This window comes from Crotalus tigris, unplaced genomic scaffold (assembly GCF_016545835.1).
Source record: "Crotalus tigris isolate CLP2741 ecotype Arizona unplaced genomic scaffold, ASM1654583v1 scf7180000017631.5181431, whole genome shotgun sequence".
NCBI classification, from domain to species: domain Eukaryota; kingdom Metazoa; phylum Chordata; class Lepidosauria; order Squamata; family Viperidae; genus Crotalus; species Crotalus tigris.
This window is the reverse complement of record NW_024096525.1, coordinates 2,253,276-2,273,771: the sequence shown is the minus strand read 5'-3', so window position 1 is coordinate 2,273,771 and position 20,496 is coordinate 2,253,276. Positions and strand designations below refer to the sequence as shown.

Here is a 20,496-nt window from a genome sequence, read left to right as displayed (position 1 = left end):
AAAACGGGTTGAAAATCCAAAATACTATGCCCAAACTAAAACGCGCAGTTGAGTTATAGAAATAAATGACAAGGTTTTGCCTTTTAATATTCTGAGGAGTGTTCTGAAATAACAAGGGTACATTTGCTGCGATGTTAACAGTATCTTGAGCATGAGAGTGGAAGTTGAGGTCAGTATATGTGGTGGAAACCATGTTTGACATGCGTTCTCGTAATTATTTATTTTGCAGTGGGCGAATTTGTCAGTGATGTCCTCTTGGTTCCTGAAAAATGCCGCTTCTTCCACCGGGAGCGGATGGATGTATGCAAAAGTCACCAATATTGGCACACCGTAGCAAAGGAGGTAGGCTTCAGGACCACAAGCACGCCTACATTTCCCCAGAAGAGACACAGCATGTGGCAAAGCTTGAAATTCAGAGCTAGAAATGTTGTCCTTTTCCTTGGAAAGAAACCAGCATTAGGTCTGAAAGATGACTTAAAATAGCATGAAGCCTTTTCAAATGTGAACACAGGTTCAAATGGCCTCCTCTGGCCCCGTTAAAAAGCAAAAGTTGCTTATTCAGCTATAAATGTTACGTTTGCTTATACCAAGAGTAGGCAACCTTGGCTCTTTTATGACTCGTGGACTTCAACTCCCAGAATAGGAGCATAGCTGGCTCAGGAATTCTGGGAATTGAAGTCCACGAGTCATAAAAGAGCCAAGGTTGCCTACCCCTGGCTTATATAGAGCCAGTACGGTTCTCTTCCCATGAGATTCCTTGGTTGGAAGACCAACTGAAGGTTAAATTTGGTGACACAGTTTTATCTCTCCTTTGGGGGAGAAAGAAATAACTCACTAATTTGGAATTTTTATATGGTAACCTTATTTTTCCAGATTTCTACAGCTGCTTTCCAAAACTATATTTCCAAAATTATTGATTTATTCCCTCCCTCCCTCCCTCCCTCCCTCCCTCCTTCCCTCTCATTGGGATTTTTGAGAAAGCAAACTTCATAAAAATTATGGAAAACTTAAATACATTCTTGAATGCCAGTAACCTGTACAAATTCTGCTGCTGTGTAGCTTGGTTTCCAAAAATCTAGACTCTATAAAAAAAAAAGAGTTCTCAACCTTTTTAATGCCGCGACCCCAAACCAGTCGTAAGTCGAGGACTAAACCGGTCATAAGTCAAGGACTAAACCGGTCGTAAGTTGAGGACTACCCAACCGGTCGTAAGTCGAGGACTTTCCCTGCCCGGGAGCGCCGCGCATGCGTGGTGCCGCCCCCTGCGCCGGCTGAGGCGTAGCTGGCAAGTGGCAGAGACGGAGCAGGCCGACCACCGGCTGGGCCACCAGCTGGCCTAGCCCAAGGGAGGTAAGGCACCTGCCGGAAAAGGGGAAAAAATGGCGGACAGCCTTGCTTGGCGACACCCGTGAAATGGTCGATCGACCCCAAATGGGGTCGCGACCCATAGGTTGAGAACCGCTGCTCTAAAAGATGAGATTTTCCTTCCTTCCTTCCTTCCTTGCACCATGAACAATGAATAGTTCTGAACGAATTTGCTCGGCTACACAGGCACATTAACGACTGTTTGCAAAATCCCATGATCACATGACTATATGATGTTTTTTCTGAAAATTGGCCCTCCCTCCCTCCTTCCAGAGCAGGCTCCTTGAGCACCTCTTAGTTAATTCCCATTCTTTAGCCAGATCTTTTCACCTTCCTGTGTAGCATCTGATAATTGACCGACCTAAGAAGTCCACATTTGAAAGTGATCTGGGGAAATGATTCTCATTTTTGGCTTTACTGCTTCTTTTAGGCCTGCTTAACGGAGGGTATGATCCTGCACAGTTATGGGATGCTGCTGCCTTGTGGTGTAGACCAGTTCCATGGCACAGAATATGTGTGTTGCCCTCAGGCCAAAATTGTAGATGAAGCACTCTCTAAAGAGGAGGAGGAAGACGAGGAAGATGAGGAGGAGGAAGATGACAACAATGGTAACAAAAGGTAGCAACGAAGAAGGTCAAATCTCTGTTTTATCAACATGGTTTTTCCATGCTGGGTGGCGCAGAAAAGAGGGGTTGAGTTTAATTTTTTTAAAAATGGCACGGTTCATTTGCCACTTTTTCCCCTAGAATGAGGCAACTGGAGTCTCCTAAATCAGGAGTATGATGTCTGGAGGACCATGACCAGCTTCTTTTTTCGAAAGACCCCATTTAGGAAATACACAGTCCAGTCCATTTTATGAGGGAAAAAAAAAGGCTCTCAGAATCTGTTGCCTCTGGTATTTCCTGGTAACTCTTGGGAGCATGTTAAAGAAACTGAACTGCATGCTACCTATTTGTTAGTCCAGTCCAAGCCGGGAATAAACAACATGGCAACTGCTTTAGAAAGAAGGTTGTAGTTTATTGAAGAGGAGAGCCAGACGGAAAGATGGCTCTGGAAGAAAAGAGAGAGCACATGTAGTAGGGAGTGGGTTTTTATACCCTCTTGGGCTTTCGTTTGGAGTGGTTTCCTGTTCCTGTTTGAGGCTTTGTATTTCCTGTGTCATGTACTTTGGTCTGAGTCTGAGTGTGCCCCTTTGGCATCTGTGGGTTAATCCTATTATGTCCTGTCTTAGAGTTTGGGTGGGGTATGTAGATTTTAGGTGTCTTTGTCTTCCTAAGCTTCTAGCTGGAGGGCTCCAACCTTCCTGAATGGATTATTACATCTGCATTTCTACAGAGCTGGTTTCTGCTTGGGGGAGGGAGACTTGGGGCTATTAAGAAAAACTGAGCATGCTTTTCTGCCTCTTTAAGATCCTTTGAGGAAATATAATATTCTGCCCTTTTAATATTTCCTTCTCTGGGGTGGGGGGCTGACTTCCCACAATATCATGGTTTAAAAGATCACTGATTCTAACTTTTAATATAGAAGTTATCAAGCCAACCTTTGATCTATATTCAAGATCTCTGTCCTTGTTTCGCAGTGCATTTAAACATTTGGGAGAAAAAATGTTGTTTTTTCACATTCAGTTTCTCCTTTTGCCTCTCCTAGTGAATTGCCCACTGAAGCAGACAGAGATGACTTCACGGTAGGAGTCATGGAGATAAATGACGACGATGAGGAAGAACAAGAAGAAAATGAAGAAGAAGTTGTAGTGGACCAGGATTATTATTATGATAGCTACAAAGACTACAACGAAGAGCCTCCATCCCCACCAAGCAAGGAAAAAACTTTCTCCCAGAAGGAAATCATGAATGATGTCAAAGGTAATCTGTCCCATTGCTTCTTCAATCTGATTCTGTCAGTCGCAACAATTATCCCTTGATCCTGGCGATCCATAAGTTGCCTTTCCGTTTTCCTTTTTGGAATGTTTAATTTTCAAGTAGGTCAGCAGATTAAAAATCTTGGCACACTGTTTAGTGAAGATCTCTCTTTCCTGCTTTGGAGGCAGGTGACTTAATAGTTTCCCAAAGTACGCATTGTCAATTTAGGATAAGCCCCCTTTCCTAAGGCAGCATAAAAATATACTTGTGCAGCCCCATTTTTGCAGAAATGTTACAGATTGGTTCTCTGAATAGCTGTTACCAAAGTGAGAAGCTGCTCATATTTTCTCCGTAAAAGGAACACTAGGAAGCAAACAGATTCAATCAATGATACACTTTTAAAACTAATCTAGCAGGTAGCCATTGTGCTTCCCAAAGAAATACATTAAATAGAATAAATGCTGCTGCTTTTCAATAGCTGCTTTTGTTAAATAACATTTCTGCAAGAACAAAGTCATGCTAAACTGCAACTTAACAGGTTGGCAGTTCTTTTATAGGGAAAACTCCTTTTGTTGTGTTTGTCCATTTTCAAAACCTGCAGGTAGCTTCAGCTGTTGAATGAAGCCGAAGTTATACATTTGTGGGGCCAATTAGGATGCACTTGTTGCAGTGTGTAGTCTCCTAACGAGTTACTCTTTGTCCCTTGTGCTACTGAAGCATTCTTTGTTCGAAACAGCAATTCATTAACTAGAGTTTAACCTGCAAAAGCTGTGTTTTGCTGACTTAAATAGCCGTTTTAATAAATGTTTCCTAAAGCTCTTTGAATGCAGTTGAGTTAACACATTGTGACTGCTTCTGGTGCTTAAAATAGTCCTTCTGGTTTCTCGGTATCATTCTAAAGAAATGATTGCTGGCAGATAGAGGTGGTAAATATCTCCAGAGAGTTTGGGAAACAAAAACCCTAGGTTTCAGAAAGTTGGATGGTCGAAGTGATCCCCAACTCGTTCCTAGTTATGAATACAACAGAAATAATTGTCAGGCAGTTTGTCCTTCTGCATAAAAATGCTTTGTGTGGGAACCGAATGGCTACGTTGAAGCAGTGGGGCTGTCTGGCCTCCGAGATGCTCCGCTATCTACTCTTCCACCCTAACTTTTTAAGAAGTAAAGCAGGTCAGACCTATTGAGAAGTAGAGCTAAGCGAAAACCTATCCAGAAGAGATCTTCAGAGCTCCAGGTGACTGTCCACCAAGATTGACCTAAAACCACCATTGATGTTGACCTAGCTTAGCAAAGCTGTGCTTGCCACCAGCTGATGCTTTCACCATCTCCACACAGCTGTCTGCTCCCAGGAGGCGATGACAGGTCCCTGCCGGGCTGTGATGCCTCGTTGGTACTTCGACATGTACAAGAAAAAGTGCATTCGCTTTATATATGGAGGCTGCGGAGGCAACCGAAACAATTTTGAGTCAGAGGAGTATTGCATGGCTGTGTGTAAAAAGATGAGTAAGTTCGGCCTCGCATTGGTCCTCTTGGAGCAAACTGTTGTCCTGTCTGTCTTCTCCTCCTTGACCAGGTCAAAGGAAGAGTCTGTGTAGCTTTGTCCTATAGATCCTGGTGTCTCTTCCACAGTAGTTCCTCCCTTGTCTTTGTGCTGCTTTAGGCTCAACTCTGCTCCTGCAGCCAGAGAAGTCTGCCTTGTCTCCCTCTCCTTCTCTGCACTGGCTTAGCAATCCTCTGCTGGATTCCACGGGAGAAGGTTGAGGGTTGGGCTTGGAGGGCTAACCTGCTGTCCCCCCTTACTCCCTTTTCTTGATGCCTCTTCCTGGCATCTGTGCATCTCTTCCACCATTTTCTTCACTTTTACTGTGCAGTAAAGCTCTTCCCTAGTGCTCTTTCTGCAAACTCAAAGGTTCTGTTTCATATTTCTGATACCTGAAATATGGTCCACAGCCTGATGATTCTGTGTGATTTGTCTGAGGTTTTCTCACCATTTTTACTGACTTTTAGCCTAGTGTTGCTTGTTGTTGTTATCATTACCTGTAAGGTTCATATCCTGCTTAAGCCTAAGGATTGGAAGCGGCATACCTTGGGACGTCAGCAAAAAAAAATCAAAGCAAAATGATATATCTGATATGTAACACAAAATAAGTTTAATGGAAGCAAACTCCATTCACAGCGATCCATCTCTGAAGGCTTCCCGAGTCATTATCTTCAGAAAGGCCATGTTCATTTCCAGCACTTCCATTTTAGACTTCCTTCCTTCCTTCCTTCCTTCCTTCCTTCCTTCCTTCCTTCCTTCCTTCCTTCCTTCCTTCCTTCCTTCCTTCCTTCCTTCCTTCCTTCCTTCCTTCTCTCTGTCCCTATTCCTTCCTTCCCTCCCTCCCTCCCTTCTATGGCTTGGCACTCTGTCTGTACATCCCTAATCCTGTATACAAAATAGGTTCTGCACAAATGCTTTTGATTGGAGAGAACTGATAGCAGTGATGAAATTAAAAACTGTGGCTGTTTTGGAGAAAAAAGTCCTTCTGTCCCCAAAGGATTTGGGGCAGAATTTGGACCTTCTGCATCAAAGCTTTCATCTTGACACATTGAACCACTACAAACAAATCTAATTTGTGCTCCTGATCACAGAGAGAGAACCCTACTTTTTATGATCAGGGAATGTCATTTTCCTCTTAACCCTTTTTCATATTTGGACTGAAAATATTGTGGGTTCAAGCACCAACTCAGGATTACCAGTTGAGCCCCTCACCCAGATTAATGTCCAAAAAGTACCCCGTGCCTTATTGTGAATACAGTGCTCAAATGCTTCCTCTGCCTGAAATCAGATCAATTTGAACGAAATTAGTTGACCTACCCCCCCAAAAAAAGTGCAGATTAATCCGTGGCGTTCTGGATTTGTATTGAATCTCTTCTTCCATTAAATTCTAATCCATTACATGGATAGCTAGTCATGATTTCCTTTTTTCCCCTTCTCTAAAACGTTTTAAGTAGCCCACCCTTTTTGCTACATCTCTGCAAGGCAACCAAACAAATAGCACTAGCCACTGCTGTTTGCATCCAGATGGCCTAAACTAGGGGTGGGGAACTATGGCCCCTTCATGACTTGTGGACTTCAACTCCCAGAATTCCTGAGCCAGCATGGGGGAACTATGGCCCCTTCATGACTTGTGGACTTCAACTCCCAGAATTCCTGAGCCAGCCATGCTGGCTCAGGAATTCTGGGAGTTGAAGTCCACAAATCATAAAAGAGCCAAGGTTCCCCACCCCTGGCCTAAACACAGCAGGCAAGACCTTTGATCGTGATGCTCAAGTAGGCTTGCATGGCAGACAGGGGCCTCTCGGAGAGCTGGAATCCAAAGAGTGTTGTGGTTCTTAATGCTAATTACTCTGAATTTCAGAGTAATTGAGCATGCTTGCCTCCACACCTTCCCCGAAGGATGGTACGGATTGGCCAGTTGTCCTTAAAAAAAACCAAACTTGTTCTGCCTTCTTTTGCCTTGCTTCACCACCCTGTTTGTGTCCGTGTCCGTGTTAATCCATCACCCTGCAAGGCTGTTGGGAACAATGAAGCCTGAAATGCAAAACTTCCTGAGGATTGAACTGTCAGACAAATCCAGCCATTTCCTTTCCTTTTGCAGGCGGGGTGGGTGGATGGGTGGGTCACTTTATCCCCATGTGCTGTAGTCCTTAGCGGTGCCCATCTGGAGAAGCAGGACAGCTGCATTCTCAGCAGTCCTTTACCGTTAACTGATCTGTCTTCAGGACTGACCACTGCTGGAGAATGGGAAAGAGCTGGGATACAAACACACACACACACACACACACACACACACACACACACACACACACACAGGCAGTGTGTTAGCTTGCAACTTAAAGTGCTTCAGAAAACTGACAGTCGGGCTGAGTTCCAAAGAGGGAGGTTTAGGTTTTTCTCAGATGAGTAGGAAGTCTGTGTTTTCTTGGCCCTGTCAACCAAGCTAAACCAGAAGCAACCCTTTAAATCGGAACGAGTGATATAGCGAGTCCTCGCTTTTGTCATCTTCTAGTTCCCCCAACCCCTCTGCCTACCGATGACGTTGATGTCTACTTTGAAACACCCCCCGATGACAACGAACATGCCCGTTTCCAGAAAGCCAAAGAACAGCTGGAGATTCGACATCGTAACCGCATGGATCGGGTGAGTCTTCCCTAAACTGTGGGGCTTCCTAAACTTACCCTGAGACTCTTTGGCCACCTCAATCCTGCTGCATTCCTGCCATCGATTTCATTCGTGGGTTTTTTAGTTGAGCCAAGTTTAAAAAAAAAACAAAAAAACTTTTTGGGGCGGGTGGGGTGGAACTTTTTTTGTTCTTCAGCAGTAAAAGCCAGAAACTTCCTGGCTTTTGACTGGTTGTCAGCTTTTAAACTGGAAACATTTATCCGTCTTAGGCGTTCTGGCCCGGTTTTATGGAAGGTGCTGCTGTAGAAATTGTATGGAAAAGGGTATTTGAATACCAAAATGGAGTTGCCACACACTACCCGGTCCTTATTCAAGCAGACCTACGTGACCCAGGTTTCTGATCTTTCCAAACTCTTTAGGTAAAGAAGGAATGGGAAGAAGCAGAGATTCAAGCCAAGAACCTTCCAAAGACAGAGAGGCAGGCCCTGATGCAGGTCAGTCACCATCTCTCAGGAAAGAATGAGGCTGTTTTTTTCCTAGATTTGAACCAGAGTTTATAAACTGTAACAGTTTAAACAATTTTGTGGAAATTGTTTACAATCAAACTAAGGCTAGGTAACTCCATTTTCACTGAATGGGTGTTGGACCCAGGATATGTTGTCTCATTAAGCCAATCTTTCCCCACCGTGGCAATTTTAAGATGTATGGACTTCAACTCCCAAGCATTGAATTTATATTTATATTTTACGTACAGTATTTATGTCCGAGCATGCACAATCTTAAGGTAACTCAGGAGTCAATACAGTAATCAGTGGTTTGTAATAAATGGTGGTTTATATTACACTAGCTACAAATATACACTAGGAACAAAACACATACACATGGTGAAACAGCAAACTCCAATACACAGCAGTTACAGCAGGAAGTGGTCGAGAGAGAGAGAGAGAGATTCCAGCAAGGCCTTCCCTTTTATACTCAAGCTCTTAAAGGGATACAGACTCCTGCTGAGTCATTCCTAACATTGCATCATTCATCTCACTTTATACAAGCTGGTTAGTTTCTAAATCATTAGCTTGACAAATACTATATATATACCGTTAGGAATATCTATTATCTTTGCCAATTTTTGTCCTTGCGTTCATTTGTTGTGTGTACTTCATCTGGAATAAGACTGCAGATGTATCTGAACTGAAATGTCCATCCAAAGGGTTCACAACCATATCTTCCAGACACAACTTGAGAAGGAGCAAAAGGTGAATTCTGTCGTTTTATAGGCAATATGCAATCGATGGATCGCAGCCATTTAGGGTGAAAGCAGCTGAGCTCTTTGTCGCCAACTAATAAAGAGTCTTTCCCTGTCATCCTTCTCCAGCGATTCCAGACGATGGCCAAGTCCCTTGAGAAGGAAGCTGCTAGTGAAAAACAGCAACTTGTGGAAACCCACCTGGCCCGCGTAGAAACCATGTTGGATGATCGCCATCGGGTCGCCCTGGAAAATTACCTTGTGGCTCTGCAGTCCGACCCCCCACGGGTACCGTACCCCATAGGATGTGCCCCTGTCAGAAGTGGGGAAATGATTGGGAATGGAGGAAGGGAATTATTACTAGAGATGTCTGTGGAGTTTCTCAATCATCCAGGTCATGGTTGTCTCAAAGGTGCTTTTTCCAAAAGGCATCTGATTCTCTTGGGGTTTTTTTCCTTTGAAAACATTTCACTTCTCATCCAAGAAGCTCCTTCAGTTCTAACTAACTGTTGGGGAATGGAAGGATGTATATTCTTTGCAGTCATCCAATCATTAGCTGACACTGAGAGTCGGTTGTTAGCATTTTGAGACTAGTTGAGACTATTTGGGGGTTTATCTGTATCCTCAGAGTCACCTAAATCAGAGTGCAAACAGGTGTGTGGGGGAAAAAAGCACCTTTGGGATATTATTGGACATTCTACAAAGGGAGCCTTTGAGCCTTAGACAATGGTATTACTTTGCAATTGAGCAAGAAGTGCTAAATTTAACTCGAGGTATGACCAAACGCCCTTAGTTTAGCTTAGGACTGCCTATGTCGTTTTGTCTGGCTTGCTGTGACTTCCTCTTAATTGAAGAGGAAGGAATGATAGTCTCCTACAGAGACACTATATATATGTATGTATGTATGTATGTACTAAAAATAACGTTAAAAATCGAATAACGATTCCTGGGTATATACATAACGATAAAAAAGGTGTTCACCAGGAGATAAAAACAATACAGTTTTAATAGATAAAACCAAGCTTTCGATGGCTAGGAATCTATCTATCTATCTATCTATCTATCTATCTATCTATCTATCTATCTATCTATCTATCTATCTATCTATCTATCTATGAATGATTCGGCTCATCCATCTGATTTGCCTTCTGCAGCCCCACCGTATCCTCCAAGCCTTGAAACGGTACATCCGTGCTGAAAACAAAGACAGGCTCCACACAATCCATCACTACCAGCATGTTTTGACTGTGGATCCGGAAAAGGCTGCTCAGATGAAATCACAGGTACAAAGAAATTCCTCTGATGCATTTTAGCTATTTTTTTTTTTTAAAAAAAAATATTTCAAATATTTCAGACATCCTTTTTAAAGCAGCCTGATGGTAGCCTAGAGGTGAAGCCTCCCTAGTTTAATCCTAGGCAGCAGCAGATGTTTCTCTATCAGGGCACAAAGAGAAAATATTTACTGTGAACTCCGCATAGGCGTCAGGAAGGGCATCCAGCCAGTAAACTCTCAGCTCCATTCAGTCACCCCGACTCCACCTTGATTAAAAGATCGTAAAAAGGAGGAAAAAAAAATCAAATATCCTCTTTACCAACCCCAGAATATTGTCTGTCTGAAAAAAGGGTGACCCTTCTTCTAGAACGTCCATGTTGTAGTTCTTTAACGTGCAAATGTGCAGATTTGAAAATGGCTGAGATACCATAATGAAACGCAGCTTAGTGCACAACGGATGTGCAGTAAAGCTACCCTCTGGGCTAGCAAGCAGTAATTAAGCGGGTCAGGCCCAATTTTACAATCTTTTTTGCCACTGTTGTTAAGTGAATCATAAATTAAGCGATGGTTATAAGCTTTAGGATCTGCTGTAAGTCACTTTTTTTCAGGATTGTTGTAACCTAGTCATTAGACGAATGGCTGTAAGTCAAGGACTACTATTGCCACCGCCACCATCACCATCACCATCATGGCTGTATAAAACGTGAATGTGTGGCGCCCCCTTCAGGCCAGTTATAGAGATAAAATAAATTCAAGATGGGAAGGCTGAGTGAGCCTCTGGCTCAGGAGAAAACAGGAATCTGGTTTGTGTGGTCAGGAAACCACACCTAAGGTCTATATCCCTGCAAATCTCTCAGTGCCAATAGGCTGTTATTGCCTCTGGCCTGAATGTTCCTTGAAAACAGCACTCTGCTTTTGGGTCCTTCTATTATGTGGTAAAGTTAAACGTTACTCTGTGTGTAATCAAAGCTTGAGCCCAGTTCCCAGATCAATGGTTGGAAATAAAAGCATATTTTTAGAATGTTTTCTTTCTCTTCCCTGAAAGACTAATTATTGCTTAGTCTGGAAGAGATGTGCTCTTAAAGCCAGATCTCAACTGGGCAAACAAAATATTTCAGGATAATATCTTAAAAAGGGGCTGGGAATCAGGTTTATGAATTCCCACATGAACCTGTGTATCATGCTGTCTCTAGAACCGAGTTCTTAAAAAAATGGAAGTGTTGTTGTAAGCAGAGAGCTAGTAATCTCAGCAATGGGTCACACAGACACACACATGCATAGAAACACAAAGACACATTAGCCACCTTAGGGTAGATAAAAATGAATGAATGAAAATTAAAATACAGCACCTTCAGAGCTGATGAAATATTAAGAACACATACTAAATCAGGAGTCCTGTCCCACTGCAACAAATCAAGTTGAATCTCTTACCTTTGTTGGCTTAAAAATTGACCTTGGACTTTAGTATGATTCAGATTAATGAACTATAAAGCTGTATTATAGAATTCTCTATGGGAGAATTATGTTTTTATGTCAAAGTTATAATGTGGGTTCTATAACTATGAAGATTGATTGATTGATTGATATAATTTTGATGGCTATCCATCTCAATCAATGACTTTGGGTGGTGAACATCATAAAAACATTAAACCATAAAAGAATTCAGTTACAGAATATGTATACGTGGTCTCCAAGTAAAATTGTTGCCATAGATGTTAATGTAGACTATAAATGGGGCCTTAACACACTTATTGTTTGAATCTAAATAGTGCAGATGCACAAATAGTTTGAACTTTGCCCTCTGTTGAAAGGTGATGACACACCTCCGTGTAATAGAGGAGAGGATGAATCAAAGTTTGTCCCTGCTGTACAAAGTACCATATGTGGCTGAAGAAATCCAGAGTGAGATTGGTGAGTATTTTTGACCTTTGGAGTCCTTGGCACTGGTGTCTTGATTGGGGTTTGGTTTCCTGGAATTTGGACCTACCAACTCAAGCAAACAAGCTAAAAGTAAACATAGCCTAAATCACACTCCTACCAACACTGACAAGGCAAGATAAACAGAGCACACACCCCACTCCCTTCTAGCACTGATAACATTACCTAATTGGGTAATGAAATGCCTGCAAGAAAACAACCAAGCTCAGAGAGCACCAAGGACCCCACAGTTCTACCCTGAGCTATAAATATTCTCTTTTATTGGGATTTTTTTACATGTTTGCCTCCATTCTCCTCTTGACATGATTCTTTTCACTAGATTAGCTGGGGCCCAGTTTGCTCTTGAGATCTTGTCACTTCCCCAGCCCAGTCAAGCCTTTGCGTGTTGTTTTTAGTGAAAGAAAAGCAATAGTCTTAATTGATTGGAAAGGATAACAAATGCAAGAAGTTGAATTACATTTCTTGGAAGCAACATCTTAGAAAGAAAGGTGTTCAATGAAAGGGAAGGGGAGGGAGGGTATAGCTATGATTTTTTTCCTGGAGCTATGGGTGCTCCATTACTGGAAGTTTTATTTAAATCTATTTAAATGTATTTATAGCTATTTAACTGAAACCCATTTGGAATCATCTGTTAAAACTAAGTGAATCTATGATGGTATGGTGATTCCTGTCCTATACAGAGGTTTCATTAGACCTCAGAGGTCCCTTTCAATCCCACAGTTCTGTAGTTACCTGGCACCACCAAGATTTCCCCCTTGATTCTCTCTTGCAGATGAGCTTCTTCAAGAACAACAAACCGACATGGACCAGTTTACTTCTTCCATTTCTGAATCCCTGGTGGGTGTTCACGTGACCTCCGACAAAAGTGAAGAGTCTCCCTTCTTTGATGCTAAACCTTTCCGTCCATTCCAGGTGAAAACTTTCCCAGCTTCTTCCAAAGGTGAAGGTATGTCAAAACTACAGCACTGTACTCCTATCTGGCCTGAACCAGTCAACGCCAAGCTACTTAATAGAGTAAACTTGGTCTCACCTTCGTTCTGGACCTTTTGCCAGAGCTTTTCAAAGTAATTTGAGGTGAAGGACCACTTGGTGACTGAGATGTTTTGAGTTTTATCATTCTGGCTTGATTCACACAATTTGGTTATTCTCGTGCTATCCCTATTTTGTACTATGTCTAGCCAGCCTTCCCATCTTCGCACCCTAAAACTCACGGTGAGAATTCAGTTTTGTCTGCTGATAGTTATATATATATATATATATATATATATATATATATATATATATATATATATATATATATATATATATATATATATATATATATATTCCTAGTTTCCTGGGGTTCGTAAGTTGGGATGGCAGAAAAGGAGTCTGAACCTGCCTTTAATCTCTGATGTAAATGTTGTCCAGAATCTAAATCAGAAATCGCACACAAGCCTTTTTTTTTTTTTTTCGTTTTCTCCCCACTTAATCTCCTTTCTCTCTGCTATTTCTTTTGTTTTTGTTCTTGTTTTTCCCTCCTGCTATAGATTCTCAGCCGGATTTGTACCATCCAGTGAAAAAAGGTTGGTTTCACCCTGATCCCTTTTAAATGCTCTCTATCATACCCTTCCCCTTTTGAGTGGATTTTAATCCCTTTTAATTTTATGTTTCATAACTTCAACTTCATTCCCCCCCCCTTCCTCCTATTTGTACAGCCAAGGTTGCATTAGCTGCCGTAGGAGTCAGTTTGGTGGCCCCTGAACCATTAGTGATCACACATTATAACCACAGTAAAATTCATTAGGCTGATGATATATCAGTAATTAAATAATGATTAGAGCCTTCTGAAGTTTTGAAGCAGCTATGTGGGATCAGGTTATAGATGTCAGCCGAATTGGCTTTGAGCAGATATATGCAGTTTCAAGATTAAAATGCTGATTTTATTACAGCAGCGTTTCCTCTCTTCTTTTCAACCGGATAAACTTTGTTAGAATAATGTTTTGTGAGGAGGATTTCAACTGGGCTGATATTTAGAACTCCTGAAGGAAAAAAAATTCTGTAGGCCTGGACAATTAGGATTATGTAAATCAACTAACTTGGAATGGATATGGGCAAATGTATAAGAAACATTAGATGGGATTATAGAAGTAATGTAGACTATTGTCAATTTTAGAATAAGAGTTCGATCTATTTTTTTTAATCTAGATTTTCTCTCTACCAAAGAGAATCAGAAGCCATTCCTTTTAATTTTTCTCTGCTTTTTTCCTTCTTCTTCGCCTTTTTTATCTTTTCTTTTTTCTTTGCGCGTCTATTTTGCTTTTTGTCTCTTTCCTACTTTTTTCTTCGCTTATCTACTTTTCATTCATGTTTTTGAAATTTAATATAATAATACTTTTTAAAAAGAAGAAGAAGAAGAAGCATTAGATGTAATTGAAAGAACCATGCTGGAGTTTGTGGAGCAAGATTTTCAACCTGTCAGAGAGGATAATTAATATTCTATCCTTAAAAAGCTCTTCAGGAAGTTCACTGTTATTTGTCAAAACATTTGTTCTCTAGATAAAGGGAAAAAAACACAGCCTATTAAGGGATCTTTAGAATTAGATGTGTGCCAGGTTTCCCGCACTCATTGTTCTGCATGGATTACAGCTCCTATGATTCCCAACCAGTGAACGAATTATAGTTAGTACAATTAGTATTAGCAAATGTAGTGAACGGGATAGGTACAAAAATGCTGACCTGAAGTTTCCAATTCTTATGACGGTGCTGTAAGTGGCAATGTTTTCTTAGTTCTCTTCTTGATTTTACTGGATTCTGTTGGAATCCCACGTCGGGTGTGTGTGTGTGTGTTTTCATAACAAAAGATATAACAAAGCTATGGAGAAATTGAATCTTCTAAATATGATTTGTGTCCCCGGTCAGAAATTATTGAGTTGATTTTCATGGAGAATCTGCCAGACAGTGTTGTATAGTCGTTTTGATTCTAACAGCCCGGGATGTAAAAAATTGTAAACTTATAGAACACAGGGGCAGCTCACTTGGCTCCTAAGAAGTCTATAAGATTAAAAATCAGCGTCAGTTGCCTCATTATTTGCTTCTGGATTAATTAGAAAATGCCAAATTATTAAGACAAATGCCGTGTTCTTTTCCTCCGAAACTTGCCTATTTCTCTCTTGGAAAAACTGGAAGTAATTCCATCCAACTGGCTGGTAACAACAAGGATATTATCTAGCTCACTTTAGCTAAACTGGTAGAGCTGGGGCATATTCCTTCTTTGCTCCCCCCCCCCTCTGATTTTCTTTATAGCTTACTGCTGTTTCTTTCTTGGCCTGCATGGTTTCTAAGAGCATTCCCTCTGAGCGCCAGTCCAATTAGGGCTGGTAAGCTGGTTTAATGGTACCCATTTAAAGTCTTTGCAAAACAAGCAGATAAAGCATAAAGCTGAATACCAAGGATTGATTGTTAGTTGATGACCTAGGTTTTTTTTTTTTTTTTTTTTGAAGCTGGGAATCATTTGAAGAAAAAAATGTGGTTTATGGCAGCCTTGGAAAGCAAGCTGGGCACTTCCGAATACGTTTGGAATTTGAAGGAGTCTTTTTAGAGACTTTAGAGAGATTTTAAAGGGCTAAGCAGAAAAAGCAGATGTCCTTGAGATTGCTTTGGAACTTTAAAATAATTAAAGAGAAAGACAGCATTATGTCTAATAGATATTGATTGATGCCTTCCAGTCAGTGTTGACTCAAACTATCTGGAGAAACAGACACACACATACACAAAGACTCTGCATTAGATGGAGCAAGACTTTTTTAATGTTCAGGGCTGGCAAGTGAAAGTCTTGGATGGTTTGAAGATAGCCCCAACTTCTTATGCTATTCATCTTGAATTCATTAAGGAGGTTTGGTTCCTCCACAACCACATAGGGGGCTTCAGTTGTGCATAATTGACTGATAGCTGGAACTTCATTCTCTCCTATGAAACTGATTCAGGATTTTATTCAGGCATCCGAGAGAAACAAATTAAACTTCTCCAGTAAGCAACATTTTTGTGATGGCTTCCATGCTTGTTCTTCAGATAGGCCGATATGCAGGGTGCCTAAACTGCTGGTGCCAGTCCTGTTGTGAATATAGCAAACGACAACACTAAAAGGTTGTGCAGGTGGCCCTTAAGACCGTAACGGAGTCCAGAATTAAATTGTTGCGGTCGTTAAGTGGAGCACTGTAGGAGAAAGAGTGGCAGAACCTGGGGCAGAGTTTAAAAAAAGGGATCAGCCTAGACTCCCTACATAGCCACAAGTGAACTAAGTCCACCTTCTCTTGAATTCTGTTAATCCTTATCCAAATCCAAGCAGGTACTAATCTTCAGAGGAGGCTATTCCTGTGCATAGCACTAGCAATAAATCAGTGTAATAAAACATGTCAGACAGTCACTGCCTGATCATGACTAATTTTACAATCTTCTTTGACGTGATCCTTAAGCAAACGCGGCAGTTGTTAAGTCAAGACAGCCGTCTTTAAGCAAATCCGTTTTATCCAGTGGGTGTTTTTTTGCCAGAAACCAACAAAAACATCAAAAAATCACAATAACGTGATTGTGGGACTCTGAAAACGGCTGTAGAGGTGAGCGTGTTGCCTAAAATGCAGTCATGTGACCAGGAGGATTGCAGTGGTTAGAATTTTGAAATAAGGACGTAAGCATCCTTTGAAGAGTCCTTTGTCACTTCAAACAATTGCTAGGGGACTGGTTGTACAGTTGCCAAGTGACCGGTTGTAAAATGAAGACTCTCTGTATCCTGGTTCCATAAGCGAGTCCTACCTAGAGGAGAAAGTACAGCATTTACAGAACATCATTTTGGACTGTTACTAGTTAGTAAGAAACTGCGTGTATCCTTGAACCCTCTGGGTAGTCCCTCATTTTCATGGTGCAATCTGCTCAACAATCCACTATCCATTGTCCATTCTTTGTTTCTCTGATATAACATTTGGTATCCCTGTGACGTGCATTAAGAAAAAAGGAACTTGCCATTCATGTGGGCGCATAGTCCATTGAATGATTTTTGCTTTTGCTGGATTTCATATTTATTTTATTTATTTCACACCTAATTTCTTTCTGTGCAGGATCTGGCCTGGTCGATCTCGATGGGCTGATTGGAGCAGAAGAGAAAGTAATTAACAGCAAGAGCAAGCTGGATGAGAACGTGGTAAGCCCTTTTGCACTGAGATGCGTGCAAGGAAAAACATGTATCCGAAACAGCAGCTCTCTAAACCTTTTCAGAATTTTGCTAAACACACGAAATTGTGTCGCTGGACATCAGAAAGATGCTCACTGAAAATAACTTAGATCCGTGGTGGTGAACCTATGGCACGTGTACCACAGGTGGCACGCAGAGCCTTCTCTATGGGCACACGCGCTGTCACCCCGGTCCTAGGCCTTCACCTGGGTTTTATAAAACCTTTTTACTTTAGGCCTCCACCGCTGTGTGCAAAGAAAAAAAAAGGTCCAATAAATCAATTTCAACTTCTTGCGGGGGAAAAAAGATCTCTCAAAGTTGGAATTGATTGATTGAACTTTTTAGTCCCACCCAGTCTGCCATTACTACCACAGCCACGCCCACCCAATGGGCCACGCCCACCCGGCACCCAATGATACATAAATGGGTTTTGGGTTGCAGTTTGGGCACTCAGTCTCTAAAAGGTTCGTCCTCACTAACTTAGGTGCTTGCAGAAGTAGCAGTCACTGATGGAACTCAGTACAAATGTAAAGTATTATGGCGCCTTCCGTTGTGAGCACCTCATAAAATTTTCTCATGATTCTTTTTCAGGTTATTGATGAAACACTTGATGTAAAGGAAATGGTTTTCAATCCTGAGCGAGTTGGTGGACTGGTGGATGATATACCAGTATGTATATTGCCATCAACATAGATTTACCGTTAGAGGGAACCACAAAAAGCCAAAACAGTGCTAGGCTGCATTAACAGAGGCATAGAATCAAGATCATGTGAAGTATTAATACTATTTTACACTGCCTCGGTAAGGCCACACTTGGAATACTGCATCCAGTTTTGGTCACCACGATGTAAAAAAGATGTTGAGACTCTAGAAAGAGTGCAGAGAAGAGCAACAAAGACAATCATGGGACTGGAAGCTATAAGGGACGGTTGCTGGAATTGGGTATGTCTAGTCTAATGAAGAGAAGGACTAGGGGTGACATGATAGCAGTCTTCCAGTCTCTGAGGGGCTGCCCCAAAGAAGAGGGAGTCAAGCTATTCTCCAAAGCCCCTGAAGGCAGGACGAGAAGCAACGGAAGAAACTGACCAAAGAGAGAAGCAACCTAAAACTAAGAAGAAACTTCCTGACAGTTAGAACAATTAACCAGTGGAACAACCTGCCTCCAGAAGTGGTGAATGCTTCAAAACTGGAAGTTTTTAAGAAGAGACTGGATAGCCATTTGTCTGAAATGGTATAGGGTTTCCTGCCTGAGCAGGGGGTTGGACTAGATGACCTCCAATGACCCTTCCAACTTTATTATTATTGTTGTTGTTATTATATGCGGCAAGAAAAGCTGTAAAATGGGGCAAAACTCACTTAGCAAATGCTGTATCACATGCAGTATTTGTTGCAGTAGTAAAAGAGGACTCCCAAGCTTGCCTACTGGGGTAGGTCTCCATGCTTCAATCTTTCCATGCTATGTTCTTCCTCTTGCAGAAACCTGACCGTTCTCTTCGTGATGACTTCAGCTTCAGCAGCAGTGCTCTCATTGGCCTTCTGGTGATAGCAGTTGCCATAGCTACAGTTATAGTCATAAGCTTGGTGATGTTGAGGAAGAGGCAGTATGGAACCATCAGCCATGGAATTGTAGAGGTGAGAGGGGCCTAGAGACGCATCACGTGAACATGGAGGTAGAGCAGAGCAAGGCTGGTGGAGAAAATGAATCGAATCATTGCTGGAGAATTGTATGATTCAAGGCACTTCTTTTCAAAGCTTGGGGATGAGAAATGAATTTTCAAAAGGAAAACACTAAGAATATTTTGATTCACACATCCGGAGCCTGTTGGAAAGTCTGAGCAACAGGAATCAGTCTAGAAATGGGATAAATCATTACTATGAGTCATTTCTTTAACTTGTCCAGCATCTGTATGCAAAGAGCAGGTAAACCAACATTAGAGTTATACTTTCTTTGAGGTTATGGATGCTGAAGCTCTTGTGAGTTAATCTCCAGAGAACTTGGTTGGTTTTTTGCAGATGTTTCATTACCCAATTAGGAGAGTGCTCTGAAGAAGTCACCTAGTAAGGTAATGAATGTCTACAACAGGGGTTCTCAACCTTGGCAACTTTAAGACTTGTGGACTTCAACTCCCAGAATTCCTCAGCCAGCTTTGGGAGTTGGTCCACAAGTCTTAAAGTTGCCATGGTTGAGAACCCCTGGTCTACAAGGTAGTCACCAAGCCCAGAGGACTCCAAGGACTCTACCGTTCAACCCTGAGCTACGAATATTCTTTTGCATTGATGCCAATTCAAAGACTTTTAGTTACTCAAAATGATCTCTTGACTGATTGATAACTTTTTGTTTTTCTCCTAAAGGTTGACCCAATGCTAAGTCCAGAGGAAAGGCATCTGAACAAGATGCAGAACCATGGCTATGAAAATCCAACATACAAATATCTGGAGCAGATGCAAATTTAAAGAGTGTTGAAACGGTTGTATCCCTGACCAGCAGATGTGTAGGGGAGAAAGGGCCAAAATAGTCCATTGTTTTGGATCAACTACTGACCAACTGTTGCTTGAAGAGGACTTCATCTTACATTCAAAGTTCCTGGGTCATTTAAGACTTAATTACTACTGTAGAATTTCAGTTTCCATTCTTTTAAATGGGCGAGGAAATGGTAATATAACAATATATGATATATAAAGCGTAAATGGGAAAATGGATCTATTGCAGATATTTGAGGTGTAATTTTTTTTCCCTTTTTTTAAGAAACCTAATGAGGAGAGATCCCAATGCTGTTGTATTGTCTGATAACAAGCTCTCAATATACATGAGAAATTTTGTTTTATTTCTGATTCTCTGCTTGCATATTCCAGGGTATTTGTACCGACCACATTGTATAAACAAATAATTTAGTGGCTCTTTGGTCATTTTGACTTGCAGGATTGTAAGATTCCTTCCTTCCTTCCTTCCTTCCTTCCTTCCTTCCTTCCTTCCTTCCTTCCTTCCTTCCTTCCTTCCTTCCTTCCTTCCTTCCTTCCTTCCTTCCTCTTTCTTTCTTTCTTTCTTTCTTCTTTCCCTTCCTCCCTCCCTCCCTCCCTCCCTCCCTCCCTCCCTCCCTCCCTCCATAAAACTTCATAAAAATTATGGAAAACTTAAAATACATTCTTGAATGCCAGTGACCTGTACAAAATTCTGCTGCTGTGTAGCTTGGTTTCCAAAAATCTAGACTCTCTAAAAGATGAGGAAGGAAATCGCTCTCTCGTTTTAGGGTCTTTGTAGTGGAATTATTTGGTCAGGATTTGAGCGGATTAGGATTGTGCACTCGCCTTGCTTTCTGAATTCAGTCCTGCTATATAGTTGGAAGCTCTTAAGTTAGGATTCAGCCCTTCCACAGCATAACCTCTCCTTTTAGCCTTGCCTAATGTAAGCAGATCTTTCTTGCTAATGTGTGCCCTTCTCCCCTCCAT

General features: G+C 41.5%; 1 protein-coding gene across 4 annotated transcripts in view; it reads left to right on the top strand.

Moving 5' to 3' along the window:
• The window catches only part of APLP2 (amyloid beta precursor like protein 2), a 46,857-nt gene extending 26,913 nt beyond the window's left edge, over positions 1 to 19,944 (top strand). Inside the window, exons 4-18 of one of the 4 annotated variants that reach the window (XM_039334519.1) lie at positions 230 to 342; positions 1,796 to 1,983; positions 3,013 to 3,227; positions 4,560 to 4,727; positions 7,277 to 7,407; positions 7,809 to 7,883; positions 8,762 to 8,920; positions 9,787 to 9,915; positions 11,717 to 11,816; positions 12,616 to 12,789; positions 13,373 to 13,408; positions 16,937 to 17,019; positions 17,641 to 17,718; positions 18,526 to 18,681; positions 19,402 to 19,944. In XM_039334519.1, the coding sequence (XP_039190453.1) occupies positions 230 to 342; positions 1,796 to 1,983; positions 3,013 to 3,227; positions 4,560 to 4,727; positions 7,277 to 7,407; positions 7,809 to 7,883; positions 8,762 to 8,920; positions 9,787 to 9,915; positions 11,717 to 11,816; positions 12,616 to 12,789; positions 13,373 to 13,408; positions 16,937 to 17,019; positions 17,641 to 17,718; positions 18,526 to 18,681; positions 19,402 to 19,503 (1,907 nt within the window). In that variant the 3' untranslated portion in view covers positions 19,504 to 19,944. The remainder of the gene's footprint in view (positions 1 to 229; positions 343 to 1,795; positions 1,984 to 3,012; positions 3,228 to 4,559; positions 4,728 to 7,276; positions 7,408 to 7,808; positions 7,884 to 8,761; positions 8,921 to 9,786; positions 9,916 to 11,716; positions 11,817 to 12,615; positions 12,790 to 13,372; positions 13,409 to 16,936; positions 17,020 to 17,640; positions 17,719 to 18,525; positions 18,682 to 19,401) is intronic. The other 3 variants (XM_039334522.1, XM_039334521.1, XM_039334523.1) reach the window with 3 other exon arrangements.
• The last annotated feature ends 552 nt before the right edge of the window (positions 19,945 to 20,496 follow it).